Consider the following 18281-nt stretch of genomic DNA (forward strand, 5'->3'; position numbering starts at 1 on the left):
AAGGATCTAATTCTGAATCCCTGTGGGGTTCCTGTCAAATGGTCCAGACACTTGAGAGTCAGTGGAGAGATGGAGCTGCAGGATTTTTTTTCCCTGTTTCAGTCTTTTTTTTCTCCCTCTCTCACTTCTGCTCATCTTTTCCCTCTGTCTCCCTCTCTGGCCTCCTCAGCCGCCCCCTCTGCCTCATTATCATACTAAACCTGTCACTGTTCTGGGATCCCTCAATCATTCAACTGAGATTTAAACCCAGTCCCCCGTGTGACACAAAACTCCCTCCATGACATTTTGAAACACGATCTCTGCGCACACAAAAACAATCTCCTGTCCTCATGGTCCGTATTAGAGATCTGAGATCTGAAGAAAGACGTCTTCCACTTAGATGCAATCACTAGCTGAGGGACAAATTAAAAGGGACTCTCTGAAGAAAACAATGATTTCCAGAAAGTTAATCCCTGGTGACTTAAATTGGCAAAATCCATCTCAGTATGGTTCTCTTCTTTCTTCAAAATAAGAAATGCTCCCAAAGCCTCTTCTGTCTTTCTCCTCTTTACCTCTGATGCGATGAGCTCCAGTCCAGGACACTGCCTGTCCTTCACCTACTGCCTCTCCGGGTCGTCCCGGGCCAGGCTCTCCTGCCCCGTCCACCTGCCCCCCGCCGATGAGACCTGGCAGCCACGGCTCCGCTGTGACCTGCCCCCCCCCCTCGGCCCAGACATCCTCACGCCCCATGGAAGAGGGGCTGCACGGGGTAGAGGGTAGACGGGTAAGAGGGTAAACTAAGTGCCCAATTCTTCTCACTAAAATCTTTGGTAAGACCCTGGAGAGATAGTGCTGTATTTCTTAAGACCTACTATTGTGTTTAACAACTCAAGTGTGTAAATAACAAAACCTTAGTTTTTTTATTATGGGGAGACAAAGGATTTGAGTGCAGCTCTCCACTGTTATAAACTGTCCCTGCAAAGCAAACATTTCTGAGGCCTTGTGTTGTTGTTTGGATTACTCCTTTGGTGTCTTTGGAAAACCTCTGGAAGAGTGAGCTTCTGCAAAACACACTTTCATCACTCAGAATTTCTTTGCACCGGGGGGCTTGGACACAAGGGAGTTAGAATAATGGGCCTTTTGATGTTCTAAACAATCCATTAAAGGAAAGGCAGTGGAAAAACAAATGTGCTATAGAGTGTGGCAGTTATGGAAAACCTTGGACAGGAAAATTGATATGAGGCTGACCACACAGACAGTGACTCATGTATCAGGCTTTTTGTTGTTGAAGGCAGCTTGTAGCTGCATGATAGCTACGTAACTATTTGTTTGGCTCAATAAAACTAATAAAATTACTGTTCACCCATTATGTATGTTGAAGAAAGTCTCCTTTCATCTATTGTGTTTATTATGTATTTTAAGTTTTGAGTAAATTAAATCTCGCACAAAGGGCAGAATGAACAGTCAACTTTCCTTCAAATTTTCTCGGACAAACAGCCACACCCTTTTTACTTGATGACCTGCGGTTATCACAGTTATCATAAACACAGGCAACTGGAGATACAAATTGAAAACACAACACAGTCATACACTTCAGGCTTCTGCAAAACACACATTTCTGTCTTGGTTGAGGGGTGAATTATTTACTACAGCAGGGTGAGAGTTATTCTAAAAAAAAGGTACAAATGTCCTCACTCGTATTGTTTGCCGTAGTGACAAGAAAGCATGTCTTAGACGGCTGAGCGCCTGCAAAACAAAAAACATGCAAAGGTGCAAAGGTTGAAAGTAAAATCAGTACTGGGGAAAAGCCAAGCACATTTGTGTCACTGATAAAAGTAACTGCAACAGTAAACCATCTGTTTCATCCCACTCTGCATTTCTTCTTCTAAGGAGAAAAAGCTCATCAGCCGTTGAACAGGTTTTCAGTTTATCAAAAAATAATAACACTTGAAGTCCATAGTTCAAAAAACAGCACAATTTGTGTCCATTTCACGTTCTCACATATGTCAACACAAAAACATGACACACAAGCGGCTCACATCATAATTGTCATTAATCTCACTGACACATTACCACATTACCATTATTTTAAAAACTGAACATGTGATTTTGATTTCTGCCGATTGATCATCCGAAGTGCTGCTGGTTTTGCTCTGTCTGAAAATTGTGGTCCGGACAGACTTTCTGCACCAGCCTGTAATCGGTGCCGGTGAAGGCGATGAAGATGCATATGACCTTAAAGGGTTTGGCGCAGATCCAGGCTGCCTGGGACTGCGTGTTCTCTGAGTAGCAAGTCTGGCCCGGGTCATACATGCAGGGCTTGGTCTTCTTGGACCGGTTAGTTCTCTGGTATTCGATCCGGCAGTTGAGTTCGGTCCCCATCGTCATCTCTGGCTGCTGCTTCTGATGGTCAGGAGGAGTAGAGCCGGTGGACCGAGGCGGGCTGTGGAACTGGGACGTCACATCTGGAACCAGGACTGAGTTTTTGTTGTGAACAGCCCGAGCCGCTGGATCCAAAACCTCCCATCTCACCGCTTGGGAGGGTGGGACGATGCTGACGGACATGTTCCCCAGACGGGACGAGTTGTGGCGGAAATACACACTAAAAGTGCCGTTGATGTGGTCAACTATTTTCCCTGTCACCAGGAGGCTGAACTTCACTGTTTTTACGTTAAAGTAGAAATCGCCCCAGCCCAGGATCTTCTTGGTCTTTGGGGAAGTTTTGGCCGGCGGTTTGGATTTAGAAGAGGGGCGATACAGATACTGATCCAGGGCTTGGGAAAAGTTCTGCGGCCATCCATACGGGCCGAGAACGCCGTAAGCAGGTGTCTTTTGCTTGGTGGAGATGATCTGTAGGTCTTTGAAGACATGTTTGACTTTCAAAGCAGCGCCCACAGCATCTTCTGCGCCTCCTTCTTCCTCTTTCCATTTTTGGCTGTATATCTCCAAGGCATTGGCTGTTTCTTGGGCCTGTGGAGAACATTATGTGAATTACAAAAAGGCTTCAGATTCAAGTACTCTTTTTTTCTTAATGCAATGGGTTAAATCAGAGGTCTTCAACAGGGGGTCCGCGGAGGTACTGCAAAGGGGTTGCACAATTTTTGGTTGATAAGAACTTTTTTCTTTTTTACAATCAATTTTTTTTTCCTCACAAATTTAAATGTCTTCAGAATCAGAATAAGAATTGTATACATTGTCTTTAAATACACATTAACATGAATCCAACATATTGCAGCGAACGGATCAATTGATGGCGAAGACGTTATCTTTCAGTCCGCAATGCACACATTCAGCTCCCCACAGGAGCTCTCTCAAGCTGGGCACCGGTTCACAGCACCTTTCATGCAAATACGACACAGCACAGGCACTAGCCAATCAGATTGCGTAAAGAGCACAAAAGTCCATAGAATAGGGGGTCCCTGCTCCATCTCGCCATCTGTTTGGGGGACCTTGGCCTGAGAAAGGTTGAAGACCCCTGGGTTAAATCTCACATAACACTCAAAAACACATTTGTCATTTAACAAAACCACTTTTCCAGAATTGTAAAAATACAGATTATTATGCTTTCCATTTAACCTTAATTTAAGGTGCTGATCTCAAAAACCATATATATATATATATATATATATATATATATATATATATATATATATATATTTCAAACGGCAGTGGCTGAGCCTGCGCTGGTAGCTAAACGTGCAAACAGCAGCAACTGTTAATGCTCTGAATATGTGTAGAGAAGCTTTAAGCACTTCTGCTTCTGCAACTTCCTAAACACAATGGGGGGAGGCGGGGGGGGGGTATTTTTTTTTTTTAAGCAAATGATAAAAAGGAAAATTTGAGTACAATGTGATGTCAGCTATATCAGCAGCTGTACATCTCATCTTTTAAAATTGTGACAATACTACGTTTTCCCTTGTGGACCAACATAGCTATTACACATTTTGCTGTGAGACTTGCAGTCTTCTCCTGTAACCAAGTGAGCTGCAGCTGTATTGGCACAAGCCCAAATCTCCAGCTGTGTGCTGTTCTCACCTTCACTAATTGGAGCCCACTGTGTGACAGCCATGACATTGTTTCTGTGTCAAGACGCCAGCACAGTGGGTGCAACTGAGCAACAGCGCTGGAGGGGATGCGCACACTACACCTGTGCAAAGGCACCTGCAGCAGAAGAAACGGAGAAACCTGGGAGCAGTATCTGCGTTTTGACGGGCGAGAGAAAATGTTTTCCATCGGCTAACGAGATACTAACTGTGCCCACTTTAAACCACTTAAACAAAGTGATGGGGAGATTATCCAACTGACAAACAGCGGCACTGTAATAGTTCAGCTATACGAAGCACAAAATATGTTTTTTGAGGTATTCTGACCATTTTTGATGTTAAGGTTGTTGCAGTCTGCTGCCCATGCAGCAAAGTAAGTTGATTTAAAGAAGAAGAAGAAATCCAAATATCCTCAAAAGAGAATTAGATACCTAAACACTGGAACAAATTAAAATTTGGAGGATGGAAAAGATTTTTGGATGAATTTCACCATCAGGTGTGAACTTAGATCGAGTCCCGTGTCTCACATCATGAGATGTGAATTCTTTGTAGGCTCCATGAAAAAAACAAATCACAATGGAACAAAAGCATGTCATCCTAAAATAAAACAGTAAGCTGCAAAACTTTTTGAGAGAATCGTTTCAATTTCATTCAGATATCAGATCAAAACATTTCTACTTCACACCAGAGCACATGTCAATTAACTCCCCATGACTGAGTCTTCTTCTGTCGACTGACATATCATCCTTTATATCTGCCATATAACTGATTATTATTTATTTATATATTATTTTCTCAATAGAACAGTTATCACAGATGACCCTGATTGATGAATTCAGAAAAAAACATCCTCAGATAAAGGAAACCAATAAAAAAAAACATTAGATTAAGCAGCAATGTGGCAAGAGCCACGTCAGCAGCGTCAGAACTAGATGAGGGAATACAACACAAATAACTTGCAGGAAACTACATCTGGCGTTGATTATGAGCAACACGGAGCAAACAAGTCTTACTCACCGCCGAAGGGAGAAGACTCAGACAGGTGATGGCAAAGTTCAAACACAGCATCCTCATTTCGCAGCAACGTTTCTCCAAAGCCCGGGTGTCCTGAAAGCAACTCGCCCGGCTGAATAAGTGGTGACTTACTGGATTTAAGCTCACACTCACTTCAAAAGTACAGGAAACATTCGGCAGAGAGACGCTCCAAAAATCCCCCAAATCGGGTGTGAACGCTTGGCTCAGTGCGCCTTCTCTCTCTCTCTCTCTCTCTCTCTCTCTCTCTCTCTCTCTCCCTTCCTCCCAAATTGTCCTCAGTCAGAAAAATAATCAATTTGAAATAATTCGAATTTTGTACTTGGCAAATTTTGAAGTACGAGCTAACACACACGCACGCACACGTCAATCACACTTGCCTCTGCCTCTCATCTTCAACACCTGGTCGGCTCTTATTATGACTCATCAACCCGGGGAAATGCGCTCTTAGGCGGGCACAGTTTGACAGGCCCTCGTACTGTATCCACAGGGAGGAGGACAAGATGACAAGGAGCCTCTCCTGGAAATGTTTGAATCACTGACTAGTCTGGGGACATTCTGCCAGTGCCCCAGCTTGCCATTGGAATTTCAAGCCAACAAATGACTGCAATGCATAACACTACCAACCAGAGAGAAGAGGGGGGCTGGGTAAATCCAGGCACTCATTGTAGGAGCGTATCAGACCTTTATATGTAATAATTGATGATTGTGGTTGTTGGACGACACATCTGAGGAAATTATATTTAGAAAATCATTAAAAAATGAACAGTTAACTGACCAAAGGAGAATTAGCCATGGGGATTGATTTCAGAGATTGAAAGCCACGTGTCGTTCTGGACTGTAAGTTGAGATCATTTTTATTACAACAAAAGTGAAAAATGCTGTAATGTATGGTGTTTTGCGGCGGCTTCTGCTTTCTAAATGTTCGGCCCTCCCTCTTGATGTTTGTGTGGTTTGCCGTGTTCGACACATCTGTGATAAACATGAATCTGATACGACTCAAAGTTTAATTTCGAAAACAAGTCGTAGTCTTCGTGGTCCTTTGTGTAGTGACTTATCTTTAATGGTTTGTAAGAGAACAATGAAAAGTTAATAGAAACAAAAAATCAATTCGTGAACATCTTGTTGCCTTGTGGTATGCATCTAATTAAAATAGCCTGTAATGTGGTATGCCCTGAACTTGTAGAGTCACAGTTTGGGTTTACATCGTGTTTTGTAGTTTTCCTTCCTCTTGTGTCTATGGGGTATTTACTTCCGGCCTTAACCTGTCCTCCCCTCTAACTATGTCTGCAATGTTAATGATAGTTTGCACCTGTGTGTAGTCACCTGCACCACTCCGATATGTTTAAGCCTTGTCTGTCTGGCGCCCCCTGTCAGGCCATTGCATGTTGGCTTTGTACGTCAGTCATACGTTCCTGGTCCCCGGTCTGCGGTTTGCCCCCCTTGGCTTTTTTTGATTTCTTGGATTTTGTATTTTTTGAGTTTTGAAGTGGACTACTAAAGTATTTTTTGTTTGGGTCCTTCCTGTCTGCCTCGGTGTACCTCGTCCCTAACAGGTAGTAGATTGTATCTAGATTTGAGTCGGGTTTGCGCATGCGTAGTGTCTATATGCTTGTAAAGACCCGCAGCAGAGCAACGATTCATATCGGCAAGGAAAACACTTCACATCCTCGCTTTTTACAATAGGTATATAATCGTTTTTGTGAAAAGTAAAAAGGCGTTTATCTTAGGGTTTTGAATTCAAATTCAAGTTGTCAGATTACAATATTCCCACAATGCACTGCGTACTTGCGGTAGTTCTAAACAAAACTGTTTTACATTTAACTGTCATACATATTGTTTTGGTACAAATGTTTCAAGTATTTGTTGTATAACGTGTATTTGAATGTCAAAAGTTTAGCAATGGCGTAATTTATAAAATGAACCGTAAGCGAGAACGAAAAAGATGAGAATAGGGTCGGTCGGTCTATCACATTTTGTCAGAACCAGCTCCTGGTCAGCTGGCCAAAACCCGCTGCTTCGTGCAGCAAAAATACTTACTTACGTTCAAAAACTTTGGAGCTAAAGTTCTAAATTTTTGGTGGCCCTGCCAACGCGGGGCTTAATTCATGTTGACGGTCAAGGCCAGCTCTTTACTAGGTTCACAATGAAAAATCTTGTGTCGAGCTGACATCGCTATCGTGGGACAATAAGCAAAAGCAGCACGACATGATGGCAATTCGTGTTTATGTCTAATCTTATCTCAACGGACTGACCAACCTAGTTAAAAACCGTGAAATAGCTGAAATAGTTGCATAACCCGAGTACTTACACAACGTCAGTCATGCTGGAGAGCTTTGACTATTGTTTCACAAAATGTACCCAACCGTATGAAATCCTCGTAGAGACGCTACAAGTTGCTTTATTATCCGCTCCATGTGTATGCACTCCCTGCTTTGTACACAAAGTCATGTCAAATGGTATCAGTACGTCTCAGAGGACGGACTTTTAAATAGTTGATGTTGCTAGGTGACTATTACCGCAAGAGGGCGCCTCCTGCAGCTAAACCCAATCCTACAAGAATGAATAAGTGAACACCGACTCATTCTTCAGAGGTCATCATTAGTCTTCCAAGCTTCAGAGGCACAACTGCAGATTCTTTGAAAGATCCTGCAAGCATACACACGTTCAAAGACCGATAATACACTTGTGATTGCCTCCCGACGAAGGAATACAAATATATTTTATGGCAGGATAAACTTACTATGAAGAAGGGGAGAAGTAGGGGAGCTATATTTCAGCAAGCTGTCTGTGAGGGGTAGCAACATACCAGATATGCAAGAAATCTGGAAAGGAATTAGAAGTAGTACTAGCGGAAGGGACGTGTTCCTCGTGAAAGAGCGGGGATTTTAAATGTTTAATGTCCAAATTGCTTTGAAAACAATATTTCAGGAATAAATGAATACATATGGTCTGATTTCATTTGTTATATCTCATTTTAAATTCTTGACGTTTTAAATGTATACATATTAATATGTCAGCCTATGCACACATGTGCTGTCCTCCTTTTTTACCTTTTTTTTTACACTTCCATGCTTTTTACTGGTCCGTCCGTTTTCATTGTCACATTGAAATACTTGTAGGTAATTGCAATTATCTCCTCTCCTTACGTAAAAGATGGTCCCGTGGTAACTATGCCAAAGGAACTAAGCAAGGAAGCATTTAAGAGCCCTTTCCTTAGCATTTCGAGAATTCATACGACTCTTATAATGGCGGCCACTTACACTCCTTACGGGTCATTTCACTCAGTCGGGGGAACCTTCTTGAGCAAAAAGGACTATTCGACTGCAGCCAATATCCTGCTCAGTTCACCAGACTGGCTCCTTGTGGATCCACTGTGCACATTGCTGCTTACATTCCTCATGTGTACCAGCTGGTGAAAGAGGAGAAGCGTTTATAAACTTTGATAAATTTAATTGATTTGAAGTGCGAGAATAAGTGGACCAGACGAGAAGTAAATACATGTCTCGACCAGCCGAGATAGATCCAAGGGTTGAATCGTGTTATCCTGTTAACTACCATTCAGAAGTTAGTCATGGACGGTCAAGACATTGTTAAAATCGAATACACAAGACAGGATCGATGCTTCCGCCGCAATTTGCGATGAATACAAACAAGAAGTGGGTGACACATCCATAACAACACAGCAAAGGAGAAAGTTTCTCCACGCAGAAAACAAGAGTATTCTAGAAACAACTCTCCCGGCTGAATAAGTGGTGAATTACTGCGTTTATAAGCATACACTTCAAAAGTACAGGAGACGTCCCCAAAATACGGTGAGAACACTTGGCTCAGGTGAGGATCCGCAATTTTTTCTGAAACTGTGGTGGGAGGTTGGAAGAGCACAGATTCATGTTTTTGCCAACAGTAAACCTCACACGTAACCGCTAGGATAAAGGCAGCAGTCCAGGAGCTGGATAATAAAAAAGTATTCGTAGATATTGTTTAGAAAATTTGTGAACATCTTGCTGTTGAATTGTATGCATCTATTTAAAAGAGGCTGTAATGCGCGATGCCCTGAACTGGTAGTCGATTTTATCTAGACCTGAGCCAGGTTTGCGCATGCGTAGTGTCAAATGCTTGTAAAGACCCGCAGCAGAGCAGAAAAACATTCATATCGGCAAGGAAAATACTTCACATCATCGCTTTTTTACAATAGGTATATAATCGTTTTGCGAAAAGTAAAAAGGCGTTTATCTTAGGGTTTGGAATTCAAATTCGAGTTGTTGTCAGATTACGATATTCCCACAATGCACTGCGTACTTGTGGTAGTTCTAAGCAAAACTGTTTTTCATTTAACTGTCATAAATATGGTTTTGGTAAAAATGTTGCAAGCATTTGTTGTATAACGTTTATTTAAATGTCAAAAGTTTAGCAATGACGTAATTTATCAAATGGACCGTAAGCGAGAACGATAGGGCGGAGAATGGGGTCGGTCAGTCTTTCGCTACTCAGTACACACTCTTGGTTCTCTTCAGATCGCATAAATCTTTCGCCTTTTACTAAAGATTTCCGTGGAGAGGACCAATAAGAGTTTCAAGTAATTTTTTGATGCCCTGCTCACGCGGGGCTTTCTGTTCTTGTGAAATAAATACTTCAGAAATCCTTTCCTTAATGTGGAAGTCGAGTGACCGTTACCCTGCATCCGCCTTGGGCAAACTTTGAAACCATAGTTATGGGGGCACTGCTCTATACTGCTACCGGTTAACTTCACTCAGTATCCTTCCTAATACCTTCATTCACTGTCACCAAGCTCATGATGCGACGGAAGGCGCATGTTAGTGACGTCAGTCAGCTGCGGCGAAACTACAATTTCTCACCAAGGAGGAACGTAAATAAGCGCATCTTGGATGTGTTACAGTGGTGAGTCAAGCAAACGACATACAACCACCAGGTTCAAAGTATTACTTTATTAACAAGGTTAATGATCATTACGGTCATGATCGTTATTTCCCGTGAACGGCCGAATGTTACGTCACCGTAGCCCTTTCTCAATATGCGTTCTTGATGGACTTATGTTCTCGTGGACTCGTGAAACGTCATCAGTCGCAGCCCGAGTAGTGTTCCAATTCTAAAGTTTGCATCTGGCCGAGAATGGTCATAATACCCGGATGTGACTCGCCCCGCCCATTTTACCGGGCATGCATCGGAGCAGGCCCGTCTGTTCTTGTGAGAGCCAAATATCCCAGAATGCATTTCACCTGAACGACAGGCAACAAAGATAAAGGGAAATAAACACAACTGTAAGTCAAAGTTTATAAATACGACTATATTTAAGTAACGGAATGTAATTTGAGGACTTTTTCAGACGAGAAGTTAGTTGTTAAAGCAACATTTCTGCGGTTGGTTGCCGCTTATTATTATAAAGCTCATGCAGTGTGATGTAATACAACAGCCCTGAATTAAACGTTCGTCTCAGTAATGTTTTGTGTTTCTTCCATTCAATATGAATACAAATAAGATGTACACATATCACTGTAATCCAGTCAATTTCAGCAGTACCACAAACTACAGCTGCTCCTCTTCATCTGCTTTAAAAAGATGTTGGACTGTATAACAACTCTTGATAATAGTGAAACACTTAACAGCCAAGAACTATATAAAAACGTATTAGCAAGACCAGCTGACGTGGTGACGTCATCACGTCAGCTGCTGTTCCAATGGCGGAAATGACCGTTCTCCGTTCTCCCGAACCTGCGAGTCAGGACTCCCGGGTCCATTGTCGCGGGAACGCAAGTCCGTTCTCGCCGTCTTAGGTATTGAGAAAGGGCCCATGAATTGGTGCCCATGAATTATCTCCTTTTCCATTCGTAAGGAAGATCTAGTGGCTCATCCAGCATTGCTGTTTAATATACACGTTTATACAGTATGTAGCTTCTCTTCAGTTGTTCAGGATCACTTGTGAAAATAAGCCTGATGTAGGAAAATGTCTTTGCATTGTTTACTTTTTTGTAAATCTACAAAAAGCTCCAAAGCCCCAATTTATATAACTATAAATGAGCCTTGCAAATGGTTGAAAGACGTTTTTAGTTATTTTATGACAATGATAATTATCATTAAGATGCCGGTATATGTTATACAGATATATTGATACAATGTATCAGTGATAGCAGTGGTGTGGTAAAGATCTATGAAGGGCACTTAGTGATTTTGTTATAGTCAAATTGATTAAAAAACATTGATGCATTTTTTCGATCCATATTAATAATCGTCTACCTTCAGATCATATGAGTATGAGTGTATGATGCTTTACAGGCTATCTCTACTTCTCTTTGATGCTAGCTTTAATCAGATGGTAACTAAAATCATGCAAGCAATTTTATTCCCATTCTCATCCCAACAAATCATCTGATTGTCTCTTTTGTACACATTATTAATTTCCTTTTGTTAAAGTCACAAATATATCACAGCAAAACACATTTCTGCTTCTACAGATCAGGTGCGGATGCTTCTTAAGGTAACGAATATAGAAAATAGCTTAAAGATCCAAATGCGCTGATGTGTGTTACGGGTTCTTTCAGTGCAAGTTGTGTCTTTATGTCACAGTGATCTCCTCCAGTAGATTAGCAGGGAAGTAACCCAGCTTGCGTCCAGTGCTGACCTTCAAGTAGCCGCCCTTCTCGTCTCCTTTCTTCACAACAATCTGAAACACACAGTGACAACACCTAAAACAACACATCTAAGTATAAATAGGGACTTGGTACATCCCCACTAAGTCCTTTCCAGTGACCATGCACACAAAAAAAACAACTTATTGTGGCAGTTACCTGATCTTTTTTCAGTGTGATTTGTCCCATCTCTCTGTTTCCTACAAAGGAACGTGTCACCTTGAAAACTCTTTCCGATGCACGCACTTTTATGAGGTAGTTTGTGGGGAAGTAGCCCGACTTCTCCCCCATCTTTCCCTGAAAATAGAGAGAGAACAGGCTTTGAATTCATTCTTCACAGGAAGTGAGAACAACAAAAGGACATGACTGAAACTGGTTTAGTACTAAAGGTGAAAGCTAAAAGAATCACAAGAATGTCAACTCACCCTCCACCACTCTTCATTGGAGTCATCCAGTACTGTGATCCGATCCCCTGGGCTAATCCACAAACACACAATACATTTCATTCATTGTGGCTTTTTTGGTCAAAAAATACATTTAAATATATAAAGGTGTGGTGGACTGAAAAATCTAGTATGTTTTAATAAATAGTGATGTGTGCAATTCCTGCATGTTGGGAATTATATGTGTATTTCAAACATACTGGAAGTCAAGGTCGTCTTTCTCTATGGCCTTGAAGCGGTAGAGAGCCAGGTAGTAGTGGGTCTGGGAGAATGTACCCTTGCTCTGTTGACAAAAGCGCACCGATGCTAGTGCATATGACAACAGATTTATGACAAATACATATTCTGTGTACCGATTCTCAAGTCTCTAAATGACTAAATGGGCAAATAAACAATACAAACTAAAGGTTTAAAATTAATTTGGTGGAATAAAGTACTATATTAGCCTCTGAAAAGTGGAATAGATTAAGTTTATGCTCACAATTGTATGCAAAAATAATTGTTTTACCTTTTCATCTGCTTTGTCTCCTCCTTTCTCCTTCTTATCATCAGGCTTCCCTGTAGGAACCAACAAATCCTTTTCTTTTGATGATGGTGCCAGAAACTCCAAAATGAGTTTTCTTGTGTATCTTCACTATTTGGGATATCTCACATTGTTGATATTTTTTCATTAACCATATGATTTTTTGTTTTGATATTTTCTATTTTGGATATAGAAGTATATACAAATTCCTATGTTTAAGATTGAGTTTTTTTTATTGTACTGCCTATAGTGCAGAGAATATCTTACCTTCTCCCCCTTCCTCATTCTCCTTGGGCTGTTGGTTATTCTCTTCTTCTTCCTCCTCCATCATCATCATCATCTAGACAAAAAAAAGGTGTTTCGCACAAATGAACAAAAACTTCACAGTAAATATTTGCAAAAATTATATTTGCTTTAATAGTATAATATCTGGATTCCTACTAATTTCCTGTACCGGCATTCAGCAAATTTAATGAATGAATAAACGTTTTGTCTGAGGATTTGAGTTTTTGAAGATTTAATAAACGTGTACTACACACTTACATTTTTCTTGTCATTTTCATTCTTCTTGCGCTCCTTATTTGCCATAATGACACCGACCCGCAGGGTGTCAAAGACGGGGTCGTTCCGGTTCGGATTGTCTGGTTTCGGAGTAGTTGACCAGATAGAAAAATTACATTTTTTTAATTAAAGTACCGCCAACTAGGTTATACGCTTTCACAAACAGGCTGCACTCTTCCACAGACAATACATAAGGAAGCTCGGATAGTAATGACACACAGTGTTCTTCAGTGGACTCACTTGGGTCTGGTATGTCACTGGTGTACAGCGGGGAGCTGTAGGCCCTTCTGAAGCCAGGTGGCTGCAAGAAACAGCCAGGAGGGGTGGGGGGGGGGGCATGTGTAAGCTCGTGGGAATCTGTACACATTTTATTGTTCTTCATAGAGAATAGACAGGACTCACAATTTTGCCAAAGCACTTCTGGAATTCAACATAGGACTGACATGAGTGGTGAATGTTGGTCTTGCAGTTTTTACACCGCAGAGCAAACTTGTTGTTCACTGAAAAAGAAACATTGGAAGACCAATTGCAAAAAAAAGAATATTAAACATTACATGCGGAGAAAAACAAACCAGTTGTATAAGACAGCATAATGTCACGTTGTTGGCGTTTGTGTGTTTTCTCGGCATGATTTCCAACACATACAGACTATCATGCGAGCGCAGACATCACAGAACTTGGGTTTTTTGCAATAGTGGTCCTTGAACTTGTGGGGTTTGTCGTTGATTCGGACTATAGGAGGAGGAGGTTCTGGTTCCTTCTCCTCCACCTCGACCTCCTCGTCATATATGAAATAGACCTGGACACATGAAGAGTTATTTTAAAAAAGACATATAAGGGCAAGTGTCAAAAATGTATTAAATATCTTGGAGTTTTCTGGCTCATGTCGCTCACTTCACCATTTCATGTCCTTCATCATACTGCATATCTTCCATTATATACCGTTGTTATTCGCTAATGTACTTAAGAACCAAATGACCAGTCCAGAAGTGTTTGGTTGGAACAATTTGGCCAATCACCGACAAAGCCTGAGGTCACACTGAGGGAAGACTCTCATTGAACTGTCCCCCCTATAAAATAAACCCTCAATTGGCTTTGACTGTAGCTGCAGTAAAGTATCCTGAAGACGTGCACGTACACACAGCCATTAATTTCATGTGATGTTTGACAAGATTTTCATTTTGTTGTTTAGCTTCGTCCTTTACTTTAAAGTGTTTCCTAACCATGTGACCTTCACAGATCAGGCAAGGCTCTTATTTTTACAGTTGACGCTGCACTGCGTTCCTTTCTCAGCTGGTGGCTATTTTAAACCAGAGGCTCAATGGCGGCGCTAACAGTTGGGGGTTGACGTGGTCCTGTCACTCACAGTGTCTCCTTCCTCTCTCACTACGTTTTCAGGAGCTGGAGGGTTGTCATGGATATCAACAGAGTTTTTGTCATCCTCCCTGACACACAGACACAAAGAAAAGAAACACAAAGCCATGAGTTAGATCAAATTGTGCACCTACATATCATTACCTCCCTGTGAAAAGATTCCCTCTCTTTTGTTTTTAAACACGTAAGGCTTGAATAATACTTTTAAAGTTGGGGTTGGAATATCTCCACAGGACAACCTTAGGGAGTAACCTGATGAACTGGTATGCATCTCAGGCTTTGTGTCCATATCAAATTGCCATTCCGCCTCAAAATAGTTGAGTTTATTCTGGGACACTCCTGTGACACGTTTTCTCAAATGAACATGTTTCCACTTTATCCCTCTTGTATTTGAACATACTGTGGAAAGACTACGCTGGACAAGAAGCTTTTGGGATTTTTACTCTTGACTGTTGTAACATTTAGCTCACTAGAATTTGAATGGAAACCTGCAGAGATGGTGAAGAAATGAAAGGCGGAAAAGTAGGGCAAGCATTACATTTTGTGTAGGAGAGGTAAATGAACTGTGTGCAGGAAATATACTCACTGGTCCATGTTGTTGGATGGTTAAAGTCACCACTTCCCCACCTGCAAAGAGGTTTTGGAAAACATGATTAGCCTTTATTTAATTCAATAAAATCAGTTGAGGTCAAATATTTTCAACATGATGGTATGGTCAAGTCAGAAGAGGTTGAATTGACACAAATAGTGTATAATCAAACAAACAGAACGGCATCAAGGCATGACCAAATTGTTCCCCACAGTTACAAGAAGAGTTTGTGGTTAAAACTTTTATTTTGTTAAAGTTTGTTTAAAAGTGCTTTGTGAGATGAATGAAGGAAGAACTAAACCTCTGTCTCTCTATTAATCTGCAATAACTGGGCCTACAAAAAGTCGGTATTTATCAATTGTCAATTGTTATGTGCCACGGTTGGTAAAACCACCACAAGTGAATATATATTATTAGTCGTTATTCGATTTTTCATGTATGAATTTTGCCTTTGTTTCTTATCTTTTATCTCCTATAAAAAGATAATTACTTAAAATATATACACAGCAGTGTTTCCTGGGGTGTTGGATGCAGAAAACAGACCAGTCCAGTGACACAAACAGGATGTGTCCGCGTGTCTGTATTAACAACCAAACTGGTTGTTCACTCGCCGACACTCACACTGGACCAATGTCCTTACCGGTCTGACCCAAACTATTCTAGGGTTGTGAAATTCAATCTCATCACAGCTAAATGTGGGTGCCCCTGCCAATCAGGGAAAGAACAGCAAAATTCTCCAAAGTATGAAAGCAATAAAAATCAGTTCTTCTGAATTCTTGTGAAAAAGACATTTTTAATACGGAAGGGATTCAACTAGTATTTGAAAGCTATATGTTATTACCTTGATGGATGGAAACAGATTATACTGACTTGACTACGGACACATTTAGTAACCAAATAACCTCAAACTTCAAACTGGAACATACCTTTCGTCAAGATTCACGCAGCTAAGAGAAGAAACAACAATATCCAGCGTGGGCAGATCTGTCTGTGGACGAGTCTTTCACCTGCTGCCGATGACCGGAGTGCTGCACAACCAGTGGATCTGAGACCAGGCGACCAATGTGCCGCCTCCATCGAGGCCCTCAGAATTATGGGTCAACTCTTGCAAAGTCTGGGTCCTTCGTCTGTTACCTTAATAGCTTTTTAGGTGATTTCCAGGGGTGATTTCAGGCTCGGTTATGACACATATTTATATTTTTGAGTACTTTTGTATGATTTTCGACGTGCATATGTGTGTGTGTGTGTGTGTGTGTGTGTCAAGCTGACTGTTTGCAACAGCTGAGGACCTCAGTGTGAGCGCTGACGACGAAAGGAAATCAGATACTTTTCCCTCCCACTTTCTTCACAGTGGTCACCTTCCTCACACATCCATTGCTTGGAGACAGAACAATACAATAACCTGTGTTTTTTTTCTGTTTTTTAAACTTAACTTTTTATACGATTATTTCATCAGTTTTCAGGTCCCCTTTAAGTCATAGTGAACCTTACCGACTTCGGAGGATTTACAAAGAGGGTCATTGGGTATTTCAAAAAAATTAACAACAACATTTCAATTATTTTGGAGCGTAAAATGGCTCCACAAATGTGTGTAACAACTAATGATTCACTTTGAAAATGGAAGATTTGTCCTGGTGGAGGTGCTAGAGGAAACATAATCAGGTAACCTAAATCAGGTCGGGGTAATGCAGCCAGGGGTTTCTGCTCACACGGGCTGTGGGGGCTTCTATTTACTTCCCCTCTCCCCACATTCTGTGCACTGTGTATGAATTAGGATGTAACTACCAAATACATTGTTGTGACTTAATAAGATGCACATTTTTACTCAATGTTTTGAGGGCCTGATCTACAAGAGCATGGATTATCATGTCTCTTTAAAGCCCTCATTGTGCTCATTGATCATCATTACCAAACTAATTTGTCATTAATCTAATGACCCCGCAATAATTGGTATGAACCAGAGTGCTGTGAGCATGTTTTAATGAGCAAGGCAGCTTTGGCAAGTTTGTCTCTTTCCGCGTTCGGTCAACATAGTATGTCCAGATACTATCAACCACACCCAAACAAGGAAATAATCTGTATTGCCTCTATGTTCTTTATACAAATTGCAAAACAAATGTTGCCTATGCAAAGGAACTCTTTAATGTTTGCGTGGATCATATAGCTGCGTAGTGTCACCAGACGCCGGGCCCCTGCGGCCCTGCTTTTATTCCGTCGTTACCATGTCCTCTATCAAGGAGCTCTGCGTTGATCCGTGTGGAGCACTACAAAGGTCCCGTTGCATGTCGGGTACAATACTCCCTGAGCGCTGAATGCGCATGCCCAACAGAAAACTCCATTATTATTTTTTTTTTTTGCTCGGAATCTGTTAAAAAAAAAAAACAGTGGGAAACTGTGAATTTGGGATTACATGGATCGCTATGATTGTCGGAATATATTTGAATGCTCGACGGATTAGCAAAGCAGAGCGCGAGCAGCGGCCGGATCACCGTGCAGCGGGAGCGGGACATCCTTCAGTCTTGTTGGGACCCTACCGAATCAAGTCTTTTCCAGTGAGTAGCTCTGCTAGCCGAGCGTTAGCTGCTAGCGTTAGCCTCCGAAGCCCAGGCGCAGTAAAATGAAGCGTTATTGCCCTTTGTTTTTAAATCGGACCGGCAGACGTTTCCTAAACGCCGAGCGCTGATGGGTCGCGTCATTGCGCGGGTTCAATCATGATACTCTCTATTCTACGGCTATTTATTAGTATCGGCCGTTTTCAAAACATCTTCTGGTTAGTCCGTTAGCTAGCCAGCTAACTCTCGATTCTCCCGCGAGCGAGAGAAGCGAAGACTCCAAAACTTCGCCAACACAGAGAGCTTGACGCAGAGAAAAGGTTGATGGGTCCTGCTAACATTAACGCTAGCTGACTGTCAATAAGTAAGTGCAATCTGATCAAATTCTAAAAAAAAGCTTTTCTTTTACCAATCATGATTGTGTCTCGCTCGCTTCTTGTAAGTATAGCTAACACCCAAGAGTTTTGCATCGGAGTGTTTAGTGCGCCTGACAGCTGTCACGACAACAGAGTACAAAGTAGGGTAGCTTACTAGCTTA

At 41.5% G+C, this 18281-nt stretch overlaps 2 protein-coding genes and 1 non-coding gene across 4 annotated transcripts; 1 reads left to right on the forward strand and 2 right to left on the reverse strand.

Annotated features, from left to right (window-relative positions):
- Window positions 1–736: 736 nt before the first annotated feature.
- On the reverse strand, window positions 737–7552 carry LOC119223426 (neurexophilin-4-like). Of its 2 annotated transcripts, none has more exons than XM_037480742.2 (2): window positions 4015–5023; window positions 737–2949 (listed from the first exon to the last, which is right to left on the reverse strand). In XM_037480742.2, the coding sequence occupies exons 1-2, from the start codon at window positions 4210–4212 to the stop codon at window positions 2107–2109; spliced, it is 1041 nt and encodes a 346-aa protein (XP_037336639.2). In that variant the 5' UTR covers window positions 4213–5023; the 3' UTR covers window positions 737–2106. The 2 variants fall into 2 exon arrangements, 1 of the variants encoding a protein (XP_037336639.2); XR_009956799.1 differs by lacking the exon at window positions 4015–5023 and adding an exon at window positions 7366–7552 and having other exon boundaries at window positions 2854–2949.
- Window positions 7553–9551: 1999 nt separating this feature from the next.
- On the forward strand, window positions 9552–9665 carry LOC119223843 (U5 spliceosomal RNA). The gene has a single exon (XR_005121000.2). It is a non-coding gene; the product is annotated as a U5 spliceosomal RNA (small nuclear RNA).
- Window positions 9666–11126: 1461 nt separating this feature from the next.
- On the reverse strand, window positions 11127–16460 carry stac3 (SH3 and cysteine rich domain 3). Its single transcript, XM_062563823.1, has 13 exons — window positions 16118–16460; window positions 15189–15229; window positions 14595–14673; window positions 13874–14027; window positions 13631–13728; window positions 13469–13529; window positions 13211–13308; window positions 12935–13007; window positions 12653–12702; window positions 12345–12427; window positions 12127–12178; window positions 11861–11998; window positions 11127–11736 (listed from the first exon to the last, which is right to left on the reverse strand). The coding sequence occupies exons 2-13, from the start codon at window positions 15194–15196 to the stop codon at window positions 11629–11631; spliced, it is 1002 nt and encodes a 333-aa protein (XP_062419807.1). The 5' UTR covers window positions 15197–15229; window positions 16118–16460; the 3' UTR covers window positions 11127–11628.
- Window positions 16461–18281: the final 1821 nt, after the last annotated feature.

The sequence above is a fragment of the Pungitius pungitius genome, chromosome 1, assembly GCF_949316345.1.
Source record: "Pungitius pungitius chromosome 1, fPunPun2.1, whole genome shotgun sequence".
In the NCBI taxonomy this organism is placed as follows: Eukaryota; Metazoa; Chordata; class Actinopteri; order Perciformes; family Gasterosteidae; genus Pungitius; species Pungitius pungitius.

Coding starts and splice junctions, on each gene's coding strand:
- LOC119223426 (XM_037480742.2), bottom strand. CDS start 4,212: ATGGAAAACATTTTCTCTCGCCCGTCAAAACGCAGATACTGCTCCCAG. Junction 2,950..4,014: donor GTGGGCTCCAATTAGTGAAG/GTGAGAACAGCA, acceptor TGTTCTCCACAG/GCCCAAGAAACAGCCAATGC.
- stac3 (XM_062563823.1), bottom strand. Junction 13,729..13,873: donor CTGCGCTCGCATGATAGTCT/GTATGTGTTGGA, acceptor TTTCTTTTTCAG/TGAACAACAAGTTTGCTCTG. Junction 13,530..13,630: donor AGAAGTGCTTTGGCAAAATT/GTGAGTCCTGTC, acceptor TGTTTCTTGCAG/CCACCTGGCTTCAGAAGGGC.